The sequence below is a fragment of the Halyomorpha halys genome, unplaced genomic scaffold (genome assembly GCF_000696795.3).
Source record: "Halyomorpha halys isolate HHAL.00 unplaced genomic scaffold, Hhal_1.1 Scaffold1088.1, whole genome shotgun sequence".
Taxonomy (NCBI): domain Eukaryota; kingdom Metazoa; phylum Arthropoda; class Insecta; order Hemiptera; family Pentatomidae; genus Halyomorpha; species Halyomorpha halys.
Window position 1 is genome coordinate 280,320 of NW_027107060.1, and position 13,636 is coordinate 293,955.

General features: G+C 33.7%; 1 protein-coding gene across 1 annotated transcript in view; it reads right to left on the reverse strand.

Annotated features, from left to right (window-relative positions):
- Positions 1–13,636, reverse strand: part of LOC106688245 (transient-receptor-potential-like protein) — a 60,009-nt gene that overhangs the window by 16,574 nt on the left and 29,799 nt on the right. Inside the window, exons 7-10 of the mRNA XM_014432617.2 lie at positions 10,791–10,961; positions 7,190–7,424; positions 5,264–5,416; positions 2,134–2,389 (exon numbers count right to left, since the gene is read on the reverse strand). Of these exons, the coding sequence (XP_014288103.1) occupies positions 2,134–2,389; positions 5,264–5,416; positions 7,190–7,424; positions 10,791–10,961 (815 nt within the window). The remainder of the gene's footprint in view (positions 1–2,133; positions 2,390–5,263; positions 5,417–7,189; positions 7,425–10,790; positions 10,962–13,636) is intronic.

The following is a 13,636-nucleotide window of genomic DNA, read 5'->3' on the forward strand; positions in this document are numbered from 1 at the left end:
TATAGTTAATAAGGGCGAAGTTAATGGCCAGGTGCAAATTCAAGAAGTTAGAAGGTATTAACAAATCCACAAGATAATCACAAACCTTGCTCTCCAAAGATTAAAAATAAAAACAGAATTAGCAAAAGGCTGTGACATATCAACTGTCAGAATTAATTCATTATAAAGGTAGGAGGGGTCAAATAATTGAAGTAAGGACAGCTCTTAAAGAATTTTTACCAATGAAAGTCAAGAATAAGAAGTACTGCCTTCAAAAACAGCAAACATACACGGCACTCCAAGAAGATTTCCCAAGGGATATTTTCTTCCTCTATCTATAAATATATCCACAGTCAAATATTAACTCATCATTACCTTTAATTTTGCTCATTTGAAATAAATAACCAGTTAACATTTTTATTAGTAAGGAAAAATGGATAAATATAAACAATGCAAATATTTGATTACTAACTTTGGCAGATAAGAGGATAATTATTTTTTCTACGTTGAAAACACTTTTTCTTAGAACTTTTTTATTTATTTATTTATTGTTTATCCTTTATCAATATTTCAGTAATTACTGGTAATATAAAAAGGTTTTTGCTTTCTTTTATCCCTCCAAGAGTCATAAATATTGTCTCTGAGCTGAAATTTATAATTTTTTACACTTTATGTCTTTAAGAATTTAACAAAAAAGCAAGTAACCAATATGAATTCAAGATTTTACAAGAAAGTGTGATGCTAACGAATAGATTGATGGATCACAGTTTTTCAATCTGTGCAACGTTGATTCCTATTTCACAATAAATTATAAGCAAAAAACAACTGATAATATCAAATGCTGGTAGTAGTACCAGTAAAGGAGGGGGGAGCAAGTCTAGAAAGTGATTCTATTGGTGCTTTTTGCCTACCATGAGAAAATCAATGGAAACCTGTTGTTTCTTCTGGTTTTCTAAATGAAGTTGTAAGGTGCCTAAAGTAAGGGTTTACATCAAACAGTAGGGAGTGATATTTTTAAAATTGGTTTTTCATTTTCTATCACTTTGGCTACTTCTAGATGGCCTAGTGGTTCTCATATCTTCTGCCACTAGGTATAATCTTTAATCCTTAAGTAGGCCATTATCACTTCATCTATTGGTCTTCTAAAACCTAAGTAGGTATGGAACAAAATGTTCCAGTAATGCATATACAGGTCATTATTTGAATTTGTCAGTGTTCATACATGATAAGCCCCATTTAGGGCTATCCTTCACACTACATTCAACATTGATTTATTTATCTTTTTATAGTTTGTCTATATCTAATGTATAACTCTTGGGTTGAAATTCCAGATGGTACCCATATCATTTCTTACCTGCCAGAAGGATGGCATGGCTTCCCTTTTGATTTCAGCCAAATGTACACTCCGTTTTAGTTTGGAATCTAGAATGATGCCAAGGTATTTGACATTTAATTTTAATTATGGAATGACATTGAAATAATACTCTAGTTTGCTAGCTTCACAACTTTTCATACTTCTGTCTTCTGGATCTTGAAGAGCCATGTGTCACAGGCTCACTCAAATTTTAATTTTATAGGTTTTGATATAGTTATATTAACCAAAGGTAGTTTGTAAGATAGAAAGGTGAAAAAAAAATATTTATATTAAAATTAGGATTGTAACCAATTGATGTTACAGGATTTTGGTGACCAAAATGACCTTGTAATGTTGTTGGGCAGGATAATTAGTATTGCATCAGTTAAATAATCAATGCTTACCCAAAAGAAATATGTCTAGGGTGCAGATAAAAATGTAGATGGGAGGAATATGTTAAGATTGAAATTTTGATGGTGTTAAGTGAATGGTGCAGTGATTGATGATATCACCAACAAGGAAATTTCAGGATTACTAAGCATAATTTTTACTAGCATTTACTATATTTAAAGATTTAGAAGTGAGGTAGAAATGCAATGAAAAGTTTTAGAAGTGGAGAAATCGATGGGAAAGAGACAATTCAAAATATAATTATATTCTAGACTTTTATAGAAGCTATCCAATTTTTTAAACTCTCAGGTAGGTATTTGTTTAATGGATTTAAATAGACTTAGAAAGAGTGAAATTTATTATAATATTGTTTACATTACTATATAGTTTATAAAGTATATTTTATTCACCTGAAAACATTAGCTGCTGCAAATAAACCTTCTGCTATAAGCTGAGGATCGTAAGCATCCCATTGTTCTCTTGGAATATAAGCAATTGCTGGATCATATGCAATTTGATTTGCCTGTTGCCAATAAGCTGCACAACGCAGAAGAAATACTCCAACATATAAAGAATTTCTAGTAAAATCAATAAAATTCCATAGATTTCTCAGGTATTCTTGTATACCTTCGGTCCATATTTCCATGGTCTCCTCCCATATAAATCCTGACCATAAAAAATAATTGCTTTTAGGGTATAACTATAATTTGTCATATAGGTATTTTTTTTTTTTTTAAAAAGCTTAATTTTCTGGGCCATAATTTGGAGCAAATAAGCTTTCCTCGAAAATTTCCTGATTTTTCATGTGGTTTCCTCGGATCATAAAGAACAGTTTGCTACACAAAATGGAGTTCAAACCACTTTTTTGGGTATCCAGATCCCAATAGGTAATAGCAGTGGAAAAAGCTTATCTGCCAACGTAGATGTAATGCCGAATGTTTTTTTCAATGAATATTATATATAAGCAGTGATGAAAAGAACTAAATAAAAACCAAAAAAATATTGATAAGACACAACTCTCATGATAGAATACTTCAGTATTGCTGTTAATGATATTTTTTTTTAAAAACCACCCAAATCAGGATATGTTTAAGAAATTTTAAAACTCTATAATATAAACCACTTCATAATCTGCATATAAAAATGTTTCCAAGCACTAATTTTAATGGTATAGTTATGTAGCGAGAGGGAGCAAGTGGTTGGACCACAACTCACCAGAGCGCTCCACCTCGAGCCTCACCGAAGCTCTCAAATTTATAAATCACTTCATTGTATTAATGACAATTGTCATTTTTGTATATTAATAATTTCTGTACATAATACTTAGCAATATCTGTACAATGAATAATAAATGATAACAATGCAATGCACGAACCTATCTCAAGCAGACATGTACCGACCACTTCTCGGTCACAGCCGCATGGACTAGGCCTATAAATAAGGGACTCTAAATCCCCCAATTCGATCGTATATCCACATCCTTTCCTAAGTCTAGTCATGGCACAGGTGGTGTATACACTGCTTGAGATAGAGAAGTTCATTGCCAATCTATGCTCGCAAAAGTTGTTATTTCTGTACGCCCACCTAAGACGATGGCCTATCTCCTCTCCTTATTTCCAGCAATCTTAGTCCGTCCGCTTCATCTCCGCAACTAAGATTGTAACCTAATCCTTAACGGTTACACTGGTCCGTCCGTTTCATCTCAGCAACCAGTGTAATTTCCCGGCTCTAGTCCGTCCACTTCATCTCGGCAACTAAAGCTGCACCTAGCCTATTCAGCTTACTGGTCCGTCCGCTTCATCTCGGCAACTAGTAAGCTGGCTCCTATCATGAAAGTTCTAGTCCGTCCGCTTCATCTCGGCAACTAGAACTGTTACCCTGCCTCAGACTCTCTCACCTAGACCTCCTCTACCTAGTCAGTGTCCAGGGCTCATCCCCTGGCACGGCCTTCCTTTCTAACCTAATAATGAATACGCCTTGTCGTGGGCCTTCTGTAAAGAGATATCAGGCTGGAGAAATCGCCTAAGACCAGAGACAACCCGACAGTTACTTTTTGATCTGTCAGAGTAAATTAAAAATTAATATGCCAACTGATTGGTTATAAGCATTTTAAGGTATACATAATCTATACATTTTAATTTACTAATAAAAGATCAATAACAGAAAGTATGGTTTGTATTCTAAAGAAAACAACTTATCAGAACAGTGAACAATTTTACTATAGGTGAATAGTGATATATCATCCAGTTGTTCCCTAGGTTACTTATGTATTACTTTTTGCATTTTGAAAACTAATCCTTGAAGGAAAGAAAACAAATCTTAATACTTTGAGTGCCAGGGTGATCCCAATCTTAAAGTTCACAGGAGACCATGGTGGTCATGGCAGACTGCCAAATACTATGATAAATTCTTTGTTCCTGGCCCCAGGATTATTAAGCAATAGGATTAAGCACTTGTTTCAGACTGTTCTGCTCTTATACAATAGTTTTGCAGACTTGGCCCTAGGAAATTCCTTTGCATTTTTTATTTATTATCTTGTTTCTTTTATAAATATAGCTACTAAATACCATAAAATCTAGAAATTCATTAAAACTATAAACATTTAACTAAGGTTAGAAACAAACAAAGTTGTTCTGGGAACACTGTCATAACTTCCACAAGAGGCTTGAGTGGTCCTGAACAATGTAACAACAAAGTAACATAAACCAGAATTTAGTGATATATGAATTTAATAAAATATGCTTAACCATAATTTATACAAAGAACACATAAAAATGTAGGCACAAATCAAAAGTTTGAAATTATTGCCTGGTGGTTCCATGGTGCTCAATGTTTTTATCTCTCCATAACTAGACCTAATAAATGTTGGAGCAGCCTCAGTAACTTCCGTGCAACTGTGACCTTCTTTTACTGTACGTCCTTTTTGCTGTATTCCATGTGTGTCAATCTATTTTTCTTATTACATGTTTTCTTTAGTTAACAGTTGTTTACTGCTTATTTACTCTTTCCCTCATCAATAAATACTGAATTAATCTAAATACTCTTAGCTATAAACATTTAATTTAACTATGTCTGTAAAACAAAAATATGTAGTGAGAATGTTGTCAAATTTCACTAGGGACCAGGGGGTCCCAGGATTACCAAATAATAAAGTAACTTAAGCCTGGAATTAGGAATTCATGATGCAAAGATAATATTTTTTAATCATATTTTATCCAAATAAAACGAAAAAAAATATTATAGGCCCAACTAAAACTTTTATCCTGGTGGTCCTGTGATGCTCAAAATGTTAAGACTTGGCTATAAATTTATATTTTATGACAGTTTATTGCTTATGGTTGGTGTATAAGATGTGCAGCACTAAATATATTAAACTCTGAGCATAATAAACCAGGTTACAAGAAGTTAGGGAACATGTACGAAATCTGATAATTGGTTAAATAATGATACTAATTTAATTATAGCCATGGAAATAATAAATAATTATGATTGTAATTATATTAGAATTATGATTTATTACTTCATAAAACTACTACTTACCAAGAACATAAAATCCTACAAGAACTTCTAAAATTTTTGGGCCGTGACCTCTGTGAATAACTTGCATTTTTTCCATTTCAGCACGCATTGATTCAGTGCCAAAAAGCTCAATCACTAGATCTTCCACTCTTTGTGAAACAAGGATGAGAAGCACTATATAAAACATTAAGTACTGATTTTAATCAGCTATTTTTTTTTTCTGGAATGTTAACATGAGGATTAATTCCTATTTGTTACACTAATGATGTAACTTGAGAAAAAAGATAAGTTAACATAAATACTTCTTGATAGTAATACTTAATATATATTATATATATTAAAAATAATTTCAATATATAGAAATTTTTAATTACATTACTTTTCTATCATTCTTGTTTCATATATAAGTTATCTTTTACTGAAGTAAAAAACTAAAAATAATAAGAAAGAGGAGTGCGAAATGAAACCCTTAAAGTGCTCTCAAAGACTGATCTATTTGCGGAGCCTGTCCGTCTATATATATACAATCGGTCAGCTGTTCTCGATCAGCTGATATGGACCTGTCAGCTGACAGTCCGTAACTTATATATATATATATATATATATGAAACATGAATGATAAAAAGGTAATGTAATTAAAAAATTTCAAAATGGTTGTGAATAATAGGTTTTTTTTCTTAATGACTTCCTTCCTGGCCATTTCTGACCAACAGGAGGGAGGGGGTCCATATATGGTACTACCCTATCCTAACCATGGTGGGAGGTCAAGTTTTCATTTTGTGGGACTGCCACAGAAATAAAAGTTGACCCCCCCCCCCCCCCGGCTAGATTCGAACTGGCACCACTGCAGTTTCGAGGTTGCAAAGACCTATGCCTCAACTCCCTCAGCTACAGATGGCCCTGTAAATAACACAGGTGTATAACCAAAAATTTGACTTAATTATCTTAGCTGAACTCAATGTTTTGGTGTGATAAAACCAGAAATGAACTCTGTTCCATCACGTACAGGATTTTGGAATATTCATGGTATGTGATTCTAGTTTATAGCACAAAAAATAAGGAAATATTTCATAGTACCTAGGGTAACCAACTGACCAACTTGAAGTTTATATTGGATGAAAAGGATATTAAAATATATACAATTACTCAAATTGGACTGTACTAGGTCAGTTTGAATTTGAAGCCATTTATTATCACAGTAAACAAATTTACATAAATCTAAATTAACATCAAAGTTGCTATTAAACTAAACCCGTTTATACAAAATTTGAACAAAAACAAATGATTGAAATTTTTCTCACTAAACAAAGAAATTGATTTTATTTACAAATTTTCCTTAATAAAATTGACAACTTTACTAGGTACTTTGAGTTATTGTGTTGACTTTGACCTAATTAAAATCTTGGTACTATTGGACAACAAGTTTTCTCTCTTTCTGATGTTAGCAATATAATATACATTTTTGAGATTTGAATAATTAACTCCGATATATTAAAAAAAAATTATTAATAAATTGTTTTATATCTCAAATTCAAACTGACCTATTAGAGTCTAATCTGTGCCATTTGATATAATTTAATGTCATTTTGATAAAATAAAAATTTAAAGGTGCTATAAAAGATTTCCTTCATTTTTGTGGTACAAAACTGTATTACATACCATGAATTTGTGAAAAATCTATATGTTATGGAAGAAAACAGAGTATATTTTTTGTTTCAGCAAATCAAAAATCATACAGATCAGCCAAATTTGTCAAATTGAATTTCTAAATGTTTCTTTTTGTTGATTTTTTTGAATTAGAAAGGTAAATAAATATAAATGAGAATGGTTCAAAGTTGAGACAATAAAGATTACTTACTACAGCATTAGCTGAGAATAGCAAAAGATAAATATAGATAGATATAAATGATAGTATTCAATGCTGAATAATCATTCCATAAAACTTACAAAGAAAGAAAAGGTAAGAAGATGCATGTATCAAAAATTTCATGAACGGTTTCCTCATCAATTTTCCAGTATTAGTTGAAGGAGCTAAGATGTATAACATACAGTAGAATGGAAACAATAATGCAATTCGGCACACTTCCAGTAGCTTAGCATGTAATGTTTTTCTTCTAAATCCTGGTAATCCGTCATACCACATTGTGGCTAATAACTGTTGAATGTTTGGGTGTGCGACAAACTGGAAAATATAATGTAAAAGTAGTCACAATTGCTTTCAAATTGAATAATCACTGATAATTTATCAGTAATTATTTGTAGTTATAAATGATGCAAATGTTTATTTATATCATCAATAATCAGCAGAATAATATCTGAAACTAAAATATTTTAATATGAAATAATTTTTTATTTTTTATTTAATATGATTTTCAACTGTACAAGTAATAAATACAATAAGTAAATATGTTGTTTGTTTCATTTATACTTGAAAATCTTGGGAAGGAACCACTCATTGATGGTACTTCAAGCATTAATTTAAATTAGAAGGTCTCGTGGCCATCTTCTTTTCAGATGCCTTAGAGACTTATCAGGGATTGTTAAGGATGAAAGATTATGAATTAATGGGTTAGGATGGGTAAGGAGTTTGGAATGAAAAGACGCATATCTGTTTGGGGCCAAATCTGAAACGAATGGGATGTTAAGGTCTTTGTGGATGAGTTTATTTGTAACGTAATAAGGAGCATGAAGGATTTTACGTAGGGTTTTGGATTGTAAGGATTAGATGCGGGAGGAATTCGATGGCTTGGTAGAGCCCCAGAGCTCAATTCCATATGTCCAAATTCGTCTGATTATCGTAGTGTACACTATTTTTTTTGTAGTGAATGGGAAGTTTAGAGGGTTTGTCGAGTAAGTGTTGTAGCAATCGGAATCTACGAGCAGTTTCAGTTTTGTGTGTGGATTCCAATTGAGTCTCTTGTCAAGATGGAGTCCTAAGTATCGAATCTGTTCAACAGGTGTTAGTGGATTATTTAGAAAGGATACTGTAGGACAGGAGGGTATAGGTTTATGACGGAGAGTAAAGGTGATCAGATGGGATTTGTCAGGATTTATTTTGATTCTCCAATTTTGACACCATTCTTCAATAGATGTTATGTGTGTCTGTAGTGTTTGTGATGCATTAGTTGGGTCGTTGTTTACAGGGAGTATACATGTATCATCAGCATATGTCATTACGACTGTATTAGAGTGGGTTGGGATGTCAACTGTATAAACCGTATAAAGAATGGGACCTTAGATACTACCTTGAGAAACACTGGCGGACTGAGAAAAGAGTGATGAGTAGACTAGATTATGATTTACTTTAAAGGTTCTATCAGAGAGGTAGGAGCGGATTATAAGGAAATATGTAGGGGGTAGGAATTGACGAAGTTTATAGAGCAGATCTGGATACCAGACTCGATCAAAAGCTTGTTCAACATCGAGGAAGACTCCCGTGCAGTACATTCCGTGCTCTAATGTGGAAGATATGAAATCAACCACTCGATGACTCGGTTGTATGGTAGAATGGGATGTTCTAAATTCAAACTAATGGTCAGGAATAACATGATATGAGTCAAGGAATGGATAGAGGCGTTTTAATAAGAGTTTTTCTAGGATTTCACCCATAATGGGCAGGAGTGAAATAGGATGGTAGGAAGATGGATATTCAAGTAGCTTGGAGGGTTTGGGAAACATTTTTATTATATACATTTTCCAAGGGTCAGGGAAATAGGTGGATCGGAGTGTAGCATTATAGATAGATATAGGTAAGGAATATGAAATATAAAAATAAAAGATCTTAATTGTAAGTAAGATTTATGAACATTGTTCTGTTCTATTACATTTTAGTTCAAAAGTTTCAATTGTTTCATAGTCCCTGATGGGTTTATATTTTGATTGCTTAGTTAATAATTTTCTTAAAAATTTATAATTCCTCGGTTATTTCAAAACTTTGTTTTTAAATAGCTTTTTCATGACCTATTTTGTAAATGATTCAAAAAGAGAAAAATAATCTTAATTGTACCATGATGTGAAGGATAGCAGAACACCATTGTTATACATACACACACAGGCAATGACGCTGGGATATTGCATTGAATGGGAGGTGGACGCATTGGCTGATTACCTTAATCCAATCCTAGGTGGAAAAGGAACACAGGGAGGTTGAGTACTGCCTCACCCACTTACAGGACATGTTGGTATTCAAGGCTATAAATATAGATTTTTGCTGGATGATACAGCAGAATCCCTTGTGTGCCCAGCAGTAGAAGAGAGCTTGGAAAACCTTTTTTCTTCTGTTCTCACTTTTAGGAAGAGAGTCATGAGTTCTGACAGGTCTACTGTCAGGTAACTGCCTGCTGATAACATTATCAGCCTGATGCTACTTTCCAAGAAGAGCTTGATAGCAGCCCATACCCTCAAGCAACTGAGAAAGGAGAAGAGCCAATTCCTCTCCACTGATGGTGGTCTCTCGGAGGGTGAGAAACAGGTCTAGAAAGGTGGTTTTTGTGAGTAAAAATCCTACATATCTTATATATAGGAATTGATTATAGCCATTTAATTATAAGCAGTTAAAGTAATATTGCTTATCAGTGGCAGATTTAGGAATTTTCTGTGGAGGGTGTACTAGATTAATCCCATATACTTAATTGAAAATTTTGAGGACTTGAAAGCTGATTGGGTTGGAGTATGGGTCCCAGAGTGCTTGGTTCTGAAGGTTGTGCGTTTGATTCCCTCCTGGGTCAGCCAAAATTTATTTCTCGGTGGTTCCGATTGCAGCATAGTTCCAAAAAAAATTTAGATTAAAATTTGAAATACTATTTACTTTTTAAATAAAGGACATAATAATAAAGGTAGTTGTTGCTTTTATATGTAATTGAAAGGAATTTTTCAGCTTCTAAGGGAGGGGTAGGAGAGGGGCTCTCGCTGGATCTACTAGTGTTACTTATTGTCCTAAAATGTAATAAATTGTAAAATTCGCTGATTAACATAGTTCAAATTTATAAAAACAAATTTAATATTTTTATTCAACTTATGTAGTTTAATAAATGGTAATATAATATCTAATTTAAGTCGAATATTATTTTTTTCTCTGATTTAACATCAATTCCTAATAGTATTAATATGTGAGTTATTCTCATATTACTTGCTAATATGGAGTCCCAAGTCTTAACCAATTAATGATTGGAATCTCTTTTGATTAAGCCATTGAGTAGGCTTTATATTTGTAACATAGCTTAATTAAATCATAAATGAGCTAATATTTATCTGTTTGGCTAGTTATCGAAGTTTAAAAATGTTAGAATCATAACTGTCCCACGACTTAGTAAACAATTTTATATATTAGATTTTCAATGAAATAGTAACTTTTGGTAAAAAATGTAGGCATTTTTTGAAAAGCAAATCTTTCTCCAACAGAGTTCAACTTTAAATTTACAATCTTCCTGAAATTAAGGGCCTAAAAAACAAAACAAGTAATCTGAGAATGAGCCATAAATATTAATTGATCTAATATGAAATTATAATCTTCTTAATAAATCAAAATGATCTCTTGGCTGAGTATTACTTTTTTCTGTTTATATTTTATTGCCAATTCCAGTCGAGCTAGTTTCATATGTTCTCCATCTTCATAAGGAGGTGAATCAGGATCATGATTGAGAATGATGGCTAATTCTTGAGAGCTACGTGTTTGTGATAATAGATCTACGGCGAATTGCTGACATTGCCTCCTCAAGTCCTTAAAAAAAAGGGGAAAATTTTTTACTTGTCAGAAAGTAATGTATTATATATATTATTAAGTGGAGCAGCTGACAATGACATATTTTTAAACTGCAATAATAAACCTATATTAGTCATATCATAATAAGTATAATGTTAATGGTTTTATAAACAATCAAACTTAACATTTAACAAGCAAAGTTTTACAATTGTAATTATTTGCATTTTTAAGGACATTCAATGAGGGCTTTATAATATAAAGAAATATTAACATCAATGAAATATAATTGTGAATTATATAAGACTAAAAATAAACGGTTAATAAAATATGTTAAGCAATAATAGTAATGTCAGTATACTATATATTTTATTTTAAAGGCTAATTATGAGTAATGCATTGGCTTTTGTGTGTAATCTGGTTAGTATAGAGTCTTGGACTAGGTGCATTAAAATAATCCCTTCATAATACAAGGAATAGGAATAAATTGCTCATCTGTCTTGAGACTACTTTTCTGGGCTCAACTCCTCTCAAATGTAGGTAGGTTTTGATGGGGGAAAAAGTAAATAAGCAGTAAATAACTGTTAACTAAACAGTAAAAGAAGGTTATCCAACATGGAGGTGTAGTCACAGTTGTATGGAAGTTGCTGAGGTTGCTCCAACACACCCTCCCAAGCTCAAGACTCCAATTGATGTGCGACTCTTGACAAAAGATCCAGTAGGAAGGCTCTTCGTGAATACATCAGCAAGCTGATGACTACTGGGCACATGCTGCAGCTCAAACTCATTGTTCATCCACTTCTCACGTACAAAGTGAAAACGCACTTCAATGTGTTTTGTGCAGCGATAAAATTCTGGATTCTGTATCATCCGTATGGTACTTTGGTTGTCAACCAACAACTGTGGAATGCCATGTAGAGCTGTCAACTCAGTCAACAGTCACTGAAGTCATACCATATCCTTGGTACCCTCACACACTGCAATATACTCTGCTTCTGTAGTGCTTAAAGCAGTAACTGGCTGTTTACGACTCAACCAACTTATAGCACCAGTTCCACATGTCATCAAAACACCAGTTCTTGACCTTTGAGACAAGTTGTCATTTGCAAAGTCTGAGTCAGAATAACAGTCAAACTTTAGTTTAGTATCTGATTTATAAAACAGCCCATACTCCCTGGGCCATTCAGATACTTGAAGATTCTCTTGACAGCTTGCCAATCAGATTTCTTTGGACAGTCTAGAATCTCCAAAACTGTGCTTACTGCATACGACAATTCTGGGCGAGTAGTCATGGCCAAGTTGAGCAGGCTGGCGATATGGAACACTTTTCTCCAAAGGTGAATCCTCAACTTCTTCAGCACGCTCAGAAGTTTTAGAAACTGGGTTTGAATCAATCATATTTAATCTTGAAAGGATATTCTTTGTGTATGCTTCCTGATGCACAAAAATGCCATCATTTTTTCTCTTAATCTGCATCCCCAGGAAGCTATCCAAAGACCCAGTGGTGATCCGGAATACCTTAGTTAAGTCTGAGAGAAATTGGTCAATTGCCTTTCGATCTCCAACTAGAATTTCATCATCAACATAGATGGCAACCATGAGCCTACGCCCATTTCCACACTCCTTGACAAAAAGAAAAGGGTCAGCATTCATTACTAGCCCTAAAACCACGCGATTCTATGAACTGTACAAAGCGGTGATTCCAGCATCTTGGCGACTGTTTCAACCCATATAAGCTGCGCTTTAGTCGGCAGAACCGTCCACTTCCATCATCAAAGCCAGAAGGTTGATGCATGTAGACCTCCTCAGTCAAAATACCGTACAAAAAATGCTGTGTGTATGTCATTTGGACACAGTATGTTCATTGTAAGTCACATGGACACAGGAAGACGTGAGCTCTTCATTTACTGCATTCAAAGTGCTGATCAAAATTAACTCAGCAAGAGAGTCTTTAGTCTCAAAATTGTCCTTATTAGAAAAATCAGCATTTAGAGCCAACTCACCTGAAACAACATCCAGTACCTTATGATGTTTGAGAAGCAGAGTGATCTGTCTTTTCCATCTGCTCCAATTGTTCTGACCTTCAAGTTTTTCCACTTGCGCTTTGAAATCCGCCAGCCACACTTCCATTGTTACGTCGGTATCCGTTCGATCTCAAATGAAACGAAAATCACGATTACACACGATAGCCCGACCAACGAAGTCACCCGATTTCACTTCAAGATAAAAAAAAACACTCAATCATCCAACTCACGTAGTCTGGGCCCATAACCTGATGGGGGAAAGAGTAAATAACTGTTAACTAAACGAAACTTGTAATAGGAAAAACTCTGTTAAGATACAGGGAATACAGCAAATTAAAAACAGTAAAAGAAGGTTATCCCACATGGAGGTGTAGTCACAGTTGTATGGAAGTTGCTTAGGTTGCCCCAACAGGTTTTAAATCTTTTAACATCTTCAATATTTAAACTACGTGTTTTTTTGTATGTGACAAACTTTACTTTTCTATGCTGGTGAAAAATAATGGTTCTGTACCTCCTTGGTCTAGAAAGCCACCAAAACCGCTATGGCCCGGCATGACGCACCTATCAGCTAATATGAGAACTACTACTGTTGTCAGGCAAATGCTGTGTATTAATGTCTGTATTATCCCTTGTATATACTTTAATTTCATCTATGTAACAACTATATACGAT